The sequence below is a fragment of the Lolium rigidum genome, chromosome 7 (genome assembly GCF_022539505.1).
Source record: "Lolium rigidum isolate FL_2022 chromosome 7, APGP_CSIRO_Lrig_0.1, whole genome shotgun sequence".
In the NCBI taxonomy this organism is placed as follows: Eukaryota; Viridiplantae; Streptophyta; class Magnoliopsida; order Poales; family Poaceae; genus Lolium; species Lolium rigidum.
This window is the reverse complement of record NC_061514.1, coordinates 301623314-301639333: the sequence shown is the minus strand read 5'-3', so window position 1 is coordinate 301639333 and position 16020 is coordinate 301623314. Positions and strand designations below refer to the sequence as shown.

At 44.7% G+C, this 16020-nt stretch overlaps 1 protein-coding gene and 1 long non-coding RNA gene across 3 annotated transcripts; one reads left to right on the top strand and one right to left on the bottom strand.

Moving 5' to 3' along the window:
* The first annotated feature begins 6585 nt into the window (after positions 1–6585).
* On the top strand, positions 6586–8396 carry LOC124673051 (taxadiene 5-alpha hydroxylase-like). Its single transcript, XM_047209185.1, has 3 exons — positions 6586–7711; positions 7803–7990; positions 8103–8396. Exons 1-3 carry the CDS (start codon positions 6586–6588, stop codon positions 8394–8396), a joined length of 1608 nt encoding a protein of 535 aa, XP_047065141.1.
* Positions 8397–13219: 4823 nt separating this feature from the next.
* LOC124679418 lies at positions 13220–14916 on the bottom strand. Of its 2 annotated transcripts, none has more exons than XR_006994977.1 (3): positions 14345–14916; positions 13974–14256; positions 13220–13470 (listed from the first exon to the last, which is right to left on the bottom strand). It is a non-coding gene; the product is annotated as an uncharacterized LOC124679418 (long non-coding RNA). The 2 variants fall into 2 exon arrangements; XR_006994976.1 differs by having other exon boundaries at positions 13974–14212.
* Positions 14917–16020: the final 1104 nt, after the last annotated feature.

The following is a 16020-nucleotide window of genomic DNA, read 5'->3' as shown; positions in this document are numbered from 1 at the left end:
CGACGCATCCCCTTCCACGACCGCCAGCGTCTTCACTTCTGCCGCGGCAGCTCTCCCAGGTTCCATCGTCACCAGATCTACTCAATCGCCCACGATCCACTACCTAAACTACCGGCGGAGTGAGAGGGAGAGGGAGGAGGGTTTTTTGGCGGAGAGATGGGGTTCGGAGAAGTGGGGAACGGGGGGAAATGGAAGCGGCCGAGCGGTTCTAGGGCTTTTATATGCGCCGACGCATCCGCTCCCTCGCCACGTATGTCTACACATCACCGACGCCTCTCTCCCTTGCCACGTTGCTCGCCACGTCTTCCCCGCATACGTACAAAATATCGTACAACTGAATCCCGCGCGGCCCGCTATACACAACGCCGAAGGGGTATCGGGTAATCTTGACCGTCCATGTGTTTTTCACCAGAACGTCGTTCGCCGGGGGGGGGGGACACCGGAGCACATGCGATCTTTCAGGGTCTCTTTGTACTCCAGTATTAATAGCAGCTTGTCGGGTTTCAACCCGAATGAATTTCAAAAAAAAAAAAGGAAAAAACAGATTAGGATGTGAAAATGTTTGCAAAATGGTGGAAGTAATACATGCACATCTAGCTAGGATGCAAAAGGAATAAGATAATATATATATGTCAGTATCCTTGACAGCGTTTGTAGCCTGGTGATGTCGTAAAAGTTCTGTTGGTTACAGGCAATCTAAACTGACAATGTGGTTGCTTCATTTTTGAAAAATGGAACTATGCGGTTCTCTGGCAGCTCCATATGAATTCAAATAACTCTTATATATTTAAGACTCTCCCCTGAAAAATATCCCCTTCCTATTTCACATATATAACTGAAGTCCTATACTTCTAAAGATGGGTCCAACATAGTAGATGATGATGTGGCGAATCAGGTCTTGAAGGTACCAATCAGTTCTCGGGTGGGGGACGATTTTGTGTCGTGGCCTTTCACCAAATTTGGTGTCTACAGTGTTCGGTCTGCATACCATTTGGCAAGATCGGAGAAGTTCTTCACTGATCGTAGCAGACAAGGTGGTGGCACTAGCTCTAAAACTCAATCGGATGCCCAATTTTGGAACAAACTGTGGGCGATTAGAGCTCTTGGGAAGATGAAAATAAACTTATGGCGATTCGCACACGATTGCCTGCCAACTGGAGTTCAGCTCTGTCGGAGACATATTCCGACGTCCAATAGTTGCATCTATTGCAGCCGCGATGAAACAGCAGACCATGCCCTTCTTTCATGTCAATACGTAAGGGAGGTCTGGAGTGAAATCAAAGCCAAATACAATATTCACCTTCGTAGGAAATTCCTCACCAGTACAAAGACATGGCTATTTGACTTCCTGGCAAGGTCGACAGATAAAGAGTGCATGGTTTTGGCTGTGAGTGTGTGGCACTTGTGGCTTGCTCGCAACAGTGTGCGCAATGGCGAAATGATGAAACACCCGCACTGTGTTGCTGAACAAATCCAAGCTTATGTCGAGATGATAGAGTTGCATCTCTTCTCTCCGAATCCTTCTACTAGGCGTGATACCATTTCTTCTTATGCTCGATGGTCTCCGCCGCTTGAAGGTACGGTTCTTATAAATGTTGATGCAGCTCCTTCTTCTCGTCGGATGGGAATCGGTGTCGTGATCCGGGACCACAAAGGTGTTTGCTTGAATTCGTGCAGCGAGCTTCGCGAGGAGGTCACGATGCCAGAACTAGCTGAGGCGTTGGCTCTATGTCGCGCGGTTTCCCTTGCCGGTGATGCAGGTTTCGACAAGATCATGGTAGTCTCGGACTGCCTTTCGCTGGTCCAATGGTGGCAGTCACCGGAATTGGATCGGAGCATCGTGGGCTTGGTAATCCAGGATATTAAGCTTCTTCAGACTAGATTTTCTTCGCTTTCGATCAGTCATGTTCGTCGTCATTGTAATGAATCGGCTCACATTCTTGCTCGCTCGGCTGAGCAGTTTATTTCTTCTGTTTTTCGAAACTCCGTGCCGGAGTGCATCCGGAAAACTCTGTAATGATTTGTTATGAATCTCAATAAAGTGGCCGAGTTCTCTCAAAAAAAATTAAGCAGCAAAAGCTATCGCACTTAACTTAAGCTTAAAGTTCAGTGAAAGATAGAAAATATAAGTAATTTAAGGGCCTAGCCATGGTCCCAACAAAACGCCCCCAAAGTTATGTACAATTAGCACAACTATATGGTAGAAAACTCAATTTATGCATTTGCAATTTTAATTTTTTTTTGAAAAAGGGGATTTACCCCAGCCTCTGCATCGTGATGATGCACACGGCCTTTATTAATAGATTCAAAACAAACAAAAGTATGTGATACAAAATTCACGAATCACGCATGGTGGATACATAATTAACCAGTGAAACATCAAAACTCTGAAACTATGCAAACTAAGCATCCTGCAGTCGACTAGTGTGACACCCATCCAGCCTGGGACAAGATATCCTGAGCGACCGTCTGGAGATAGTTGCATCCAGTATCCATAAACAATAGCGGGGGAAAGGGTTGATTTGAGTATGACCGGTTTAAGAGATATACTTTCAGTTTCTAACAATGGTAAGGTTTTTCGGAAACTGGCTTGTATGGACCGTGGACTTAAGATGATGTACATAGGCAGAGCTGTTGGATACACAGTCCCTAATCCTGCAGATCAATTACATTGGGAACAACCTTGCGATTTTTTAACATTACCATCTACGTTAATCCATAACTAGTATGTCAAGAATGGGAACAAGTTAGCAAAATAAGAAGTTTAACTGCAAGGAGGTGTACATACTACAAACAAATTAAAGGAGTGCAATGTACAGTAAAAAATTTAAAGGGGCATACACTTTGTTTTACAACCTTCAAACCGTGAGTAACAAAATGGACCATATGGACTTCATGTTATTCATAAATTCCCATTCGTATGGATGCAAAATTATTTAGCCAAAATGAAACTAGACAGTTCTCCCCTTTGGCAGCTCCATCCCAATTAACAACCTCAATACCGTAACAATCCTATTCTAATTTAAAAGGGTCTCCTAGGAAATATCACCCTCATATTTCACCTACAAAATTAAAACAGGCTTCTAAAGACAGGTCCAGCGTACTCAATGATGAAGCAATGCAACAAAAAGTGGCGGACGGACTAGCTCGGGGAGAGCTGGCAGGAAGGACCGGAGCAAGGGGAGCTCTCGGGCAGGGAGGAGCTCATCCATGGGGGAGGCCGGTGGGGAGGGAGATTGATGAGGATTTTTTTTCTTGAAATAATCGGTGGAGAATTACGTGCAAAGAAGTAAAAGAAGATAGAGCAAACTCGACTGATACCACACGTTATTACTCCAGACAAAACCAAATCGCCGCCACGACATGCCATGCTCTTGATGGATGATCACCACCGTTTTGATTATTCCACACAGTTCCAATTAAACTGCCACCCACCACTTTTCTAGGCACGGCCACCTCCAAATCACCTCACTTGTAGGAAGAAAAGCATCCAGATGGCAGAACAAAATGGCACATAGCACCGAAATTGAGATCACGAAAGTATCCATGGAAAGCAAATCAGCCCAAGAAACACGTGTTACGCCCACCTTAATTCTCATGGAAGCTCAAAAATTCTATAGAAAAAAAAGAAGTTGTATCTTAGTATAGTACTTATATATGTCAAACTAAGTGACTCATATTGGCAAACTATCAAAGAAGAGAAAAAGAAAATTGAAAAAAAAGAGGTTAGATGCATGCACGCAGGATGGAAGCTGGCCGGCGTTGAGCCATTCGCGCGCACGCAAAGGCCAAAGGCAAAGATTGCCTTGGCTGCGTGGCAGATCGATCCGATCGATCGGGCTTCTAGGACTTTTCCTTTTTTTTAATTCTTCTTTTGTTTTTTTGGCTGTGTTCATCCGTAATGTCGCTAGGACATTGCGTTGTTGCAGAGGCTGGATGTAATTGGTATCTCCGCGATATTAATATATGCTCTTTGTCGAAAAAATGCCTTGGCCAAGCGGAAAGCAAAAAAAGTTGCTTTGCTGGCTCGCTTGCCCCACTCTCTCATGCGTGACGCGTCTATAAAAGGGAGACTCGTGCATGTCGCGAAAGATCAGATTTTGGCCGCTGTCCCTCGTCTCAGTTTCGTCTCCTTCTGTCAACGCTAACAGATAAAGACTTGTTCACGACTCCACCACCACCATTCCGCCGTGTTGCTGAACTAGATTCCATCTATCACATCTTCCCGCTTGCTGAAATAAGAAGGAGGTGTATTTATCAAGTCGTACGTGTGTCCGAGTACAGAGGTACTACCCGATTGCAGCACCGGAGGAATCGTCATCGTGATCTTGAGATCGGCAAGTGCATGACTACATCATCCACGAGATTTAATCTCGTTTCCGCTTAGCGATCTACAAGGGTATGTAGATCTGATCTCTCTCGTTAATTCAATCTAGTAGACTAGATTTTAGCCTTTTTCTATATCTTATTTTTGTTTGTTCTGCGGTAGAAAATTGTGTTTTCTATGCTACGAACCCATCAAACACATGTTGATTTTCGAATTTGAAGTGAACATAGTATCTGCTTTTTTTTCCCTGTGAGCTAGAGCGGCTCTGTAGATTATGTATAAAAGAAGTGGGTCTCCGTTTCGAGTCCCCCATGAACAAATTTTTTTTTTGGCAGCGTGCAGAAGGGGAATAACCAGTTAACGACAGACTAAAACGGAAAGGTTGAAAACAGTCAACAATTATAGTAAGCAATTGAATAGTTGACATTTTTGGGTAGAAAGAAGGGACCCTGCATGCAGCTATTCTCCTTGCTGATCTATATATTCTCGAGTCTTATTTGCAGGCATCAGTTGAGTAGAACACTTCGGAAATGCATCTTGGCTCCCGGGTCCAGATGATCTCGGTAACTGGACCAACCAGAGCGGGACAGCTTGGTCGCGAACTCTGTATTTTTGAGCGTATCTGAAACGACCAGCGAATTATGGTATAGTCCCGCGTCCGACCGTTACAGGCGCATTCAATGAGACGGCCCGGATGGAGATGGACCGGAACAAACGGATCCATGACGTCCTAGACTGCCGCGCAACGAGCTGGACCGCACGCGGTGAGGCCCAACGACACTCAGTTGGCGTGGCAACACGCATCAAGCGGCCCAGGTGTCCAGATCGAGGGAGACATTTCACTTTCAGTACGACGGCCCCGAGATCCATGGCGTCCTCTTCCTCCTCCCAACTCCCAAGCTGCTCCCCAGGCGTGGAAACGCGGTACTCAGCAAGATCGGGTTCAAAGGCACCAGACCTGGCGTCAGGTATTACAAGTGCCAATTTTTTCAGCGTAAGTTCATCCGCCTCCCCGAAATGCACTCATCTATTGATCTCGTTATTGGCCCAAGCATGCTGTGATGGATTTTTCCTAGATTTTCTTGTCTCACTCTGATTTTGATTGATACACACAGGGTGGCCTTTGCGGTCTATTCGATTGGAGGTAGGGATACGCAGGCCTGATTGCGGCTAACGAGGGGCTTCTTGCCGCGGCTGCTGCCCCAGGAGAGTTAATTAGCAGGTGGGCAGGCTGCCCCGGTCGAGTCCTACTCCGGTGCTCCCCCCTAACACAAGTTGAGACGTTATATTCATTTTTGTTTTTGTTTCTTAACCTTAGGCCCGCTGACCCATATCCAGCCCATGTATGCCTATCTGTATACATACGTATTTCCGTTCCTTATTTGGTGAGGAAATTGGTGGGGCGACGTACGTGGAGACGTCTACAACCCTTTTATATGTCCTACATATTCGGTACACCCACGTCACCGTAGTAGTACACTATACTTACAGAAAATAATCGTACAAGATAACGCGGGCCATACGGACCTCTAGAGAGTCGTACGTATATATCAGTTTTTTAAATTTTACAATCATGACCCCTTACGATCGCGTATTGAAAGATCTCAACCATTATAGTTTTTTACGCAGGCTGATATTTGCCAAGGGGGGAGCACCGGAGTAGAAGTGGCCCCGGTCATCAACAACCAGGATGTCGCGCGAGTGAATCTATTCATGTCCCTGACGAACACAAATGGGGATGCTCACTGTACTGGGGCTGCTCCTCTCGCAGATCCTGATGTCAAGCTACAAGTGAAGCATGTAGCCGCTCGTCTGGGGCTATTTGCATCCTCTGCAAGGGTGAGGACCGGTCAGAATATCAGATGCCACACGAATGTAGCTCCATGCCGCAGCGAAGAAGGGGACGTACCTGCTCACTGGATCCAGCGAGAAGTCCATCTTCTTGACTCTGCTCGCCGGCGAAACCTTTTGCTCTACTCCTGGCAACTACCGCCGTCAAGTCCACGCGCGGCCGCCCCCTCTGCCGCTCCGCGCCGCATTTTTGCACACGGATGCTCCGCGCCGGATCTCTGCCCCGCGCGACACTCCAGTTTTGGATATCTGAGATCTGGTGATTTACTGCCCGATGGCAACACAATCAGGAAAACCTGGACACGTGGTCTAGGACGCCGCCAGCGACTTGTTCTGCGCATCCGGTTCTAGCCCGTTACGTGCCCGTTTCCTTTCTCGTGTTATCTCGGTCAGACACAACGTTAACGATGCGGGCCCTATATCTGGAACGTACGCGCACCAAGCTGTATTCTCGATTTGTTGGCGACCGCACTACTGCATTTCCTTCCGAGCACCGCAATCTCCGAGCAACAATCGTTGGTCCAGATATCGGGCTCATCTCAACCCGGGAGCCAAAACTCCACTCCCAGAACACTTGCTCTTCAATGGATTATTTGCTCGAAGTTGTAGCGCTCGTCCTCACAGCCTCGGCCATAGCCATCCAACTGATCATGAGGAGAGCCAGGAAACCGTGTCCGGCTAACCTGCCCCCTGGCACCCTGGGTGTGCCGATGATTGGCCAGACGCTCGGCATCATTCGAGCGGCGCGCGCCAACGGCGGCAACCAGTGGATTCGGGACCGGATGGACATGTACGGGCCGATCTTCAAGGCATCGGTGCTGTGCACGCCCACGGTCTTCCTCACGGGCCCGACTGCCAACAAGCTGATCTTCTTTAGCAGCAGTATGCTGCGGGGGAGCACACCACTTTCCTTGAAACGTATCTTCGGGGAGAGGACGATCTTGGACCTGCACGGCGACGACCACCGGCGCGTTCGTGGGGCGCTGATGGAGCTCCTCAAGCCGGCTATGCTCAGGCAGTACATTGGGAGGATTGACGCCAATGTGAGGCAGCACCTAGAGGAGAAGTGGTACGGCCAAACCACTATCACAGTGCTTCCACTCATGAGGCGGCTGACGTTGGACATCATCTCCGCGCTACTCTTCGGCCTTGAGACGTCCGCCATGCGTGACGCCCTCAACGACGACTTCGGACACATGATCGAGGGCGTTTTCGCCTTCCCGGTGGACCTGCCCTTCACTACATTCGGCCGGAGCCTCAAGGCCGGCCGAAGGGCTCGACGGGTACTCGAGGGGATCATACGTGATAAGAAGTCTAAGCTCGGCCACGGCAAGGCCTCGCCCAATAATGACATCATCACCCGCCTTCTCACCCTTACAGACCACCATGGTGAGCAGCTGCTCACGGAAGAGGAGATCGTCGATAACGGCATATTAGCCCTGATTTCCGGCAATGACACCACCTCCGTACTCATCACCTTCATGGTCCAGCACCTCGCCAATCACCCGGCAACCCTCGCAGCTATGGTGCAAGGTACCTAGTCACGCATGTTGTGTGTTCCTTTGTTTTATTTTCACTCTACTAGCCATGCGGCTTAATGTTGTGTGTTAATTTCGGGACACAGAGCATGAGGAGATTGCAAGGAGCAAGGCTCACCAAGAGGCTCTGACCTGGGAAGATCTGTCAAAGATGAAGTTTACATGGCAAGTCGCACAGGAGACACTTCGCATCGACCCTCCGATCTTCGGCAACTTCAGAACAGCACACGAGGACATCGAGTTCGATGGCTACTGCATCCCCAAAGGATGGAAGGTTAGTTAGCATCAATGTAGTTTTTTCCCTTTTTCTTTTCGAAAAGGAGGGAAAGAACACCAATTTGCAGCAAAAAAAAGGCTAATGCGACAAAGTCTTATCGCATGTTCAGGTGTTTTGGTCGGCAAACGTGACACATATGGACCCGAGCATCTTCCCCGAGCCGCATAAGTTCGACCCCTCCCGGTTCGCGAGCCAGTCATCTGTGACGCCACCGTGCTCCTTCGTCGGCCACAGAATATGTGTCGGGATCGAGTTGGCCAAGATCCAAACATTAGTGATGATGCACAACCTAGTGAGACACTTCACATGGAAGCTCCGCAACAAGGAAAACTCTTTCCTGAGGGAACATGGCCTGCCAATTGAACTCCAGCAAAAGACCCCTTTCTCAATGCGACCACACTAAGGATAAGTTGCAAAAATAAGAAACCGAATAACGAGGCGGGTGCTATGACACCGCCGTTTCTTATCGGGAAAGTTATGCATGTTCTCACCTGTTGTAGGCATGTAATACGACGTTCCTACTGTATCATGGGTGGCATGCCAACTGTTCTCCACTATAACCTTTCATTTGAACTACTAGCATGTAATGGCGCGGCAGCACGCCGCGCCTAGATGGTTGCTGCGAGTTGAAAGCGGAGGGTATCGGCGCCACGTCTAGGTGGTAGCTGCAAGTTGAAAGCGAAGGATATTTCGTTGGTATGTTGTACTTGTGACGTGAGTACCGTATTAGGATATTATAATCTGACATAAAGGGCTTAACACGGCAAGAGGGCTGCAGCCCTCCAAAAATACCATTCGGGTACGCACAAGCAAACAGGACACTGCAACTGCGCAAAACTTCTCCCCATGTATACACGCAGTCATACATAACTGGAAAATTATCGATCCTAATTATCATAAAAAATAATTTCATAAATGTATACCACTCATGATAACTGCACAGTTCCTATCTTGTCATGGTAAACAATAATAGAGCGCCAAGCACAAACTGGCCAAATTAAACTGATAGGTCATCTACCAATACAGATGGTTCGTGCCTCCAGCTGTAAAAATAAGAGTTCATGTACTTCGTGAAAATCCTCTGCTAGTCACTTTTCTTACAGACAATCCATCGCTACCCCCAATAAAAAAAATAGAACAGTCAGGCTCGCTAGAGCTTCAGCAACAAACTCCATTTCTATGCAACAGGTGACATATGAAATTAGAGATGTCATTGCCTCCTTTCAGAATTTTGCTCAACTACATGCTGCAATATATTTCACAAAAAAAGGAGACCTCGGTTGGGTTGGTCATGACTGTGCACATCAAGCTCTCAAAAGCAATGATTCAAAGCCTATCTTTAGATACAATTGTTCAGCTTAGAGAAGTAGCCAATGCCCTATTTGTGCTACTCTAAATTCAGCAAAATTTACAGGCTATGTAATTCAATCTGCATACAGTGAGTGACCACTTGTTATTTTGGAAGGAAAACGTAAAGACAGTGTGTGACAAATAATGGTGAGTGACCACTTGTAATTTTGGAAGGAAAACGTAAAGACAGTGTGTGACAAATAGTGAGTTAACGGAACGCTGTAGTAAATCTACCGCCATGTGTTTAATCTTGATACTGTATGTGTGACATTACCTTTACATTTGTCACACAGAACCTACCTCAGAAAGATGGAAAGGAATAGATCTAACGGGATGTTGTAGTAAATCTAGCACACGTGTGCTGGCTAGGTCAGCGAAATAGTCCAGGCCTGTGACTCTGCTTCATACGTAACTGGTAAGCTTTCAGTGGCTTCGTCTTCTCCTGGCTGGGGAGACTGAAGAAAATAGGCATCGCAGGCGGAGGGAATGAAGAAAGATCAAACTGACAGCAACTGATACGTTATTCTGCACTCTACATTTCGTTTGAGGTATCTGACTCTGTTGGCAAGAGTTGAAACACATTTGCAGTAGCAAAAAGCAGCATAAAAACAGGAAACAAAAGAGCCATTTTTTTATATGTTCATCCACTATAGATACGTAGAATAACGCACATTACAATCAAAGCAGTTAAGGAAGTCTCAGCACCTGGTCCTTCTAGATAAACTAAGTCTATTATGGCTGCGAGTGAGCTGTCTCTCATAGATAGCTTGAGAACCGAGAAGCTGAAACCAGCAGCTGCAGTGGGTTCCATCTAAGACATCACCATCATATATAAGCCACTCTAGCAGCTCATCTAAACCATCAGGAAAAGGAAAATTACTACCATCATGTTTTAGTAACTCTAGCAGTTCATTTACGCCAGACATTAAAGGACCAGTTATCTCAGCTTAGACTGATACAGCAAGTAGATGCCAAGGCATTACACCACTCAACCTTCAATGCCATGGTATATGTCATGTGCCCATATCAATCAAGTTCAATTAAAATGGGATTTTAATTTGTCATGGTTGTGGGATTTCTGCAATTTGGTCTTCATGTTCTACCTCTTAGACCAGAAGCAAGTCTTATAGTTAAGTTGTCAGCCACAGAAAACAACATAGAATTAGAAAAACCAAAAGGCACAAACTAAGTGAAGATTAATCGGTTTCCTAGAGGAACCATCATCCACAAGGCCACAAATGGAGAATCAGTACATAAACCATGCGAATGACCTGAACATAAAGACCTATGAATACTAAAAGAATTCCCATGCAAAGCTGAAAAATATACATAAAAACAAGAAGAATGAGAAACAAAAAATTAAGTGACCACCGAAATCAGAACATAAAATGGACAGAAACAAACCATGCAAACGTTGGAAAGAACCTCCTTGAGCAACCGAAGGAAACATAGAATCAGATGACTGCAAAACAAATAATCAAGCAGAAACATGAACCACCTGTAGCTCCCTGCAAAACAACAAAAAAATAAAAGTTACTTCCTCCGATCCATAGTAAGTGTCGGGGCTCAAGTTCAGTTTAGTCCAAATTTGAACTATTAAATTCAAGAATCACTTAGGTGCACATTTCTCCATAATATATTCACACCACTTGAGAATTTGAATCATAATTATCCCCTCGCACCCCTAAGGACCTAACCAAATTACCAATGGAGAAATAAAACTGTGGCGCTGCATCAGCATGTCTAATAGAATTATATGCATTCTTTTATAGAAGGAAAAACAAAAGTCTGGAAAAAAGGAACCACATCAATATTTTTTAGCAAAAAATCACTCTCTGAGCTAATAAAGTGGCAAGTAATTTCTATTCAGACAACATCCCTTTTGGTGTGTGGGAATGCTTGGCCATCTTTGTTCTCCTTGATCATATTAATCCTAAAGTAGAACAACATATTGCGAGACAAAAGGTTGTCAATTTAGCTACACGTGAGCTAATGAAAGATTGCATGGCTTTGTTTCATATGGACATGAGGTAAAGAACATTGGTAGGAGCGGCCTGCCACTGGCTTGCTGTGGAGGTACGGGGGCAGCTGCTCCACCAGCGATGTCCATGGCTATCTTCTGTAACCTGTACCAAATAATGTTTTCCTCAGATTTTACTTGTCTATTAAGACTATGAAGTAAGAAGAGTTAAAGGTTAAAAACTCACATGAACCAACTGTAGACAGCAGGTTTCAAGATCTGACTGATGCTCATAGAGTTATAACCAGAGAAAACAATCATAGATTAGCAATTTCTATCCAACTCATTTCTCACAGGCGTTTTCTGAAGCTTTTTCAGAAATTTTCCTGCAGAAACATATTTATTTGCCCAAAGACAACAGTAAAGCAGAAGCTAGGCTTCTGAGATGTGTTCAGACTTTAGAGTAGTGACAGCAAGTACCTCAGATGAACAACGATTTATGTAATTCTTAAACTGGCTGTTAGATGAAAATAAATGCATGGTCCTGATTTTAAATATGAATGGTATTTGTTGTGCCAAAAGTATGTACATTCAGTATGAGAACAATATAGTGAATCAAACCTTCTCAGAATCTCAGAAGTTATGTCCATAACCTACCGGAAGAGAACCTACAAATCTCTAGCAAGGTCAATATGTGATGGAAGTTTCTCTTTATGTGATTTACAATGAAAGAGAATATATAATCCCTAGAATAACACTTATGGCGGGGTGGTTCTGAACGTGATAAAAACATCACAGGAGTCATGCCTAGAAGCATTGGTACTTGCCACTAAATACACAATTTTAGTACCCACAAAACCATATCAATAACCTTGGAAGTAAACAAAAAAAGGTGGACTGGGACCTATCAGGATGCATGTCTAAACATCCGGCTAAAAACAGTAGTGAGGTCTTATGTTGTTATTTAACACAACAATGATGTAGAAGCCAGGTCTTGCCTATTGTTCAATGCATGCTTTTTTTTTTGAGAAAGTTAATATTAAAACCAGGTTGGTAAGAACAAGTAATTCATCTATTACCCATTGTAATGGCCTATTTGGTTGCAGCAAATACAAATATACAACCACTCCTGTCAAAGCTTCTTCTACACCGTCATATACTCATATTCTGTCAAGGGATCCATATTTTTAAAATTTATATATATTCAAGCGAGTATCGTGGTCTCTTAATGACGGTCAGAACCTACTGTAACCACAATGAAGAGCAAAACTTTGAACTCTAGTTATGTTTTAAGGACTGTAGATTTTCTAAAAAGTATATATTTTCCAAAGCCAACAGGATCATGAAAGCTGAAGGAGGTGTAAGTGTGTAATGCTCGGACATATATCTACCTCACAAAAATGTTTATTTTAAACTATGGTTGATATATATACCTTCGAAAAGTACTGAGGTGTCATTTTGCCATTTTAGACAGTAAGGACAACATCGGACTCTGAAGGAAACCTACCTGATATTTCTTTACACACAGCTTAGTTCAAAAAGATAACTCGTATGTAGCAACAGGATGTATCTACCTCCGTGAGACACCAAAGCACTTAGGATCTAAATCTTTTGAAACAAACAATTTTACCATACCATACACACATATATAATCACTGGATCTGTAAATCACCAAAAAAGTTCCCAGGACTATTACCTTTTTGCTTCTTCAAACCCAAGCCTAGAACAACCAGAATACATATGACTGAACAAAGTATTAAGGAAGAAAGAGATAAAGTAATTTGAAAGTATTATACCAAGAAAATTATCATGGTCATGTAGACAACTAAGAGTCTAATACAATATGCATATTACCTATGTTTGTATTCCTTAAATCAAGTGTACCTTTTCCATTAAGATGCTGATGTTCAAATTCATGAAGGCAAAAGATTACTGTATTTTCATGTTAGGTTATAGCTAGTACATCTATTGCCGACCTGTTAGCATAAACTAAAAATGAGAATTACATAAATTCCAAACAGCTGTGCTTGGTTTATTTGGATAAATAAATTACTATACAATTGCCTGACGTAGGGCTCAACCTCTTAATCTGGCTCCATTTCTGTCCAGTGTCCAAGAAATCCTGCAGGCTGCCAAGATTTTACCTCTGCCATAACAAATTTGACACCTGCATAAAAATCCAATAGCGCATTGTTCTTCATCATTGTTCTTTGAAGGAAGCATCATAAAAATTCGTAAGGAAAAAATATATACTGCAACTATACTAAACGTTTTTTTCCTAGAATAGAACTGCATACAAAAAGACGGATACATATACAATATAGTAGAACCTTTGTGCTAAACAACTTGTTTTCTGTAAAACGTCTAATCAATGAAGGTAAACGATCTGGGCCATCTAAAATTGGATAGCGCAATGTAAATATATAAGTATTTATACACATACAATACATTATAACTTATGTGGCCAACAATTTTTTTTCCGTGAAATAACTAAACGATGCAAGTAACAATAGCCAAGGAAGGGCACGGCATAGAATTTTACCCATATACATCCTGACATAATGGAATCTAGAAAACCTGGTCTTTTTATTATCAGCGCATAAAAATTGTTATTTTGCACCAAAAAATGGATTACTTAACACTTCAAAATCATAAGACCTCGTATAGTACCTTCACTGGAGACATTGATTTTCTGAACCAAGCTACAGCTTGACCTTGTGAGCCTGGGTCAAGGCACTATTCCACACCCTCCTCCCGCACCCTCCGATTCAGATCTTCATTCCTCCCCAATTCCGATCTCTCCGTCGTTTAGGGAGCCAACAGCGTTGGCGGCTCAGGCGGAGGACAATGGAGGCCATCCGGAATCAGGCTTCCAAGCTCCGATAGCAGGTCGCCCGGCAGCAGCAAGACTGGGTAACAAATTCAGAATAAAGATCCCAGTTACTTGTCTAAGCTGGACAGAAAGTACACCAAATCAGAAACTCGAAATTAATTGAAAACTGGGGACGTATCCCTGATGTTTGGCTTAAGCTATGACTTACATAGAGCTGAAGGTCATGGAAGCTAGCAGGAGACACGCAGAGATCTTTAACAGAGTGTCCTGATCTGTTGCATGGCATGGTCTGGTCGCAGAGTGTGCCGGTGCATCTCACCTCGATCTGCGGTTGACTCTCTCTGCTCCTGCTCGGCCAGCTCCCCGCGTTCTGGGGATAGACGACGCTAGGAGCAGCGTTCCGCGCCTATGCTGGCGGTGGTCGCGCCATTAGGCACGGCAATGGAGTACATCAAAGTAGGCCGAGGGATGTCCTTGTGGAGACTGGAAACGGCTGCCGCGGTAATAGCAGATCGCGAAATTCGGTAACAAAGTCGCTCGCCCGCCAGCTCTGAGGACCTCAATATTCACCGCTCCATCCCAAGCTCTCGCCTCGAAGCTGGCCGGCGAGCTCCTCGTGGGGGCGCCAATGGTTGGCGGGAAGAACAGAGCGCCAAGGCTGCCCTGGCGTAGCCACGACGACCTCGGAAGCAGGAGACTCCAGTCATGGAGAAGATGGGGGCAGGAGTAGGATTAGGGAGGAGCTCTGGTAGGAAATGTGCCAAGCCGAGAGGAATTGGGGAGAGAAGATGAGGAGAGTTAAAATCATGGAACGGTTCACCAAGAAAGCCAGCACGGGACAGAAAAAAGGCAGCACCGCTTTGACCGGCACAGCTTTTTAAGCCACACGACCGCTATAAACACATTGCTATAGCACCCAAGAAGCCCACCACAGAAACAAATATAAAGGCCCCCGCCTATAAACTATGAGCCTCCCAAATTTGTTAAAGGGCACCAAAACTGTACACAAACAATACTCAGCAAAATTCAAACATCTAAAGTGCAGACGTGTCACCACCTTGTTAATCATACAAAAAATTCAAAATTCTCACAAAAAAGATGTTTGTTGCCAAATAGTATAGTACTTATGTAAGTGCTAGCGTCGGGGAAATGCTCAACTAAACACGGGCTAAAATGAGCTCTTTTGCTGGTTTGTCCATCAGCGCCGAGATTGGTGGTAATGGCTGGTATTCACACCCGTATGCTCATTTTCTAGCGGGCCCACCACTGCGCACGTATTAAATTCCACCGTCACAGACGGGCAGCTCAATAAAAAAAACACTCAGACGGACTGGACCATCGAACATATCGGAACCGGATCCTCTAACTTGAAGGGGAGAAGTTAGAGAAGCTACAGTATCCTTACTTTTCTTCTTCCAAACCATATGATTGAGTTCCAAATGATTTAAATTAACTTGCATCATACAAATTATGTTATGCATTTGAAGTACTTACATACAACAAAATTATGGTGTAATAAATTTCGCAAAAGTAAAAAAGTTGTCAGTGGGAGGCAAGGAGTGTCCAAGCATGATTTGCCACAGTTTTCTTCGAAGTGTCTATTATTTGCCACATGACCACCACATGTGAGTGAGACATAAAATGGCAAATGATAGAAGTGCAAAGAACCAACCTGAGGTTGGGTGGTTAGGAGGATGGTTGTATCCCCAGCCCACCAGAGTTCAAACCCCAGGTTTGACATCTGTGTGTCTCATAAATGCGGAATATTCATTCAGTGGGAGGCGACGTTCCCGTCGACAGCGGCGCCTGTGGTGACTTCGTCAATTTCAAGATCCAATCTGCCGGCTCAGTCTTCCGGAGGTGCTCATAGGGGTAGGGTGTGCG

Excerpts from the sequence above, each read along its gene's own strand:
- LOC124673051 (XM_047209185.1), top strand. The coding sequence starts at position 6,586 with ATGCGGGCCCTATATCTGGAACGTACGCGCACCAAGCTGTATTCTCGA. Across the intron at positions 7,712-7,802 it reads CCTCGCAGCTATGGTGCAAG|AGCATGAGGAGATTGCAAGG; the intron begins GTACCTAGTCAC and ends TTCGGGACACAG. Across the intron at positions 7,991-8,102 it reads GCATCCCCAAAGGATGGAAG|GTGTTTTGGTCGGCAAACGT; the intron begins GTTAGTTAGCAT and ends TCGCATGTTCAG.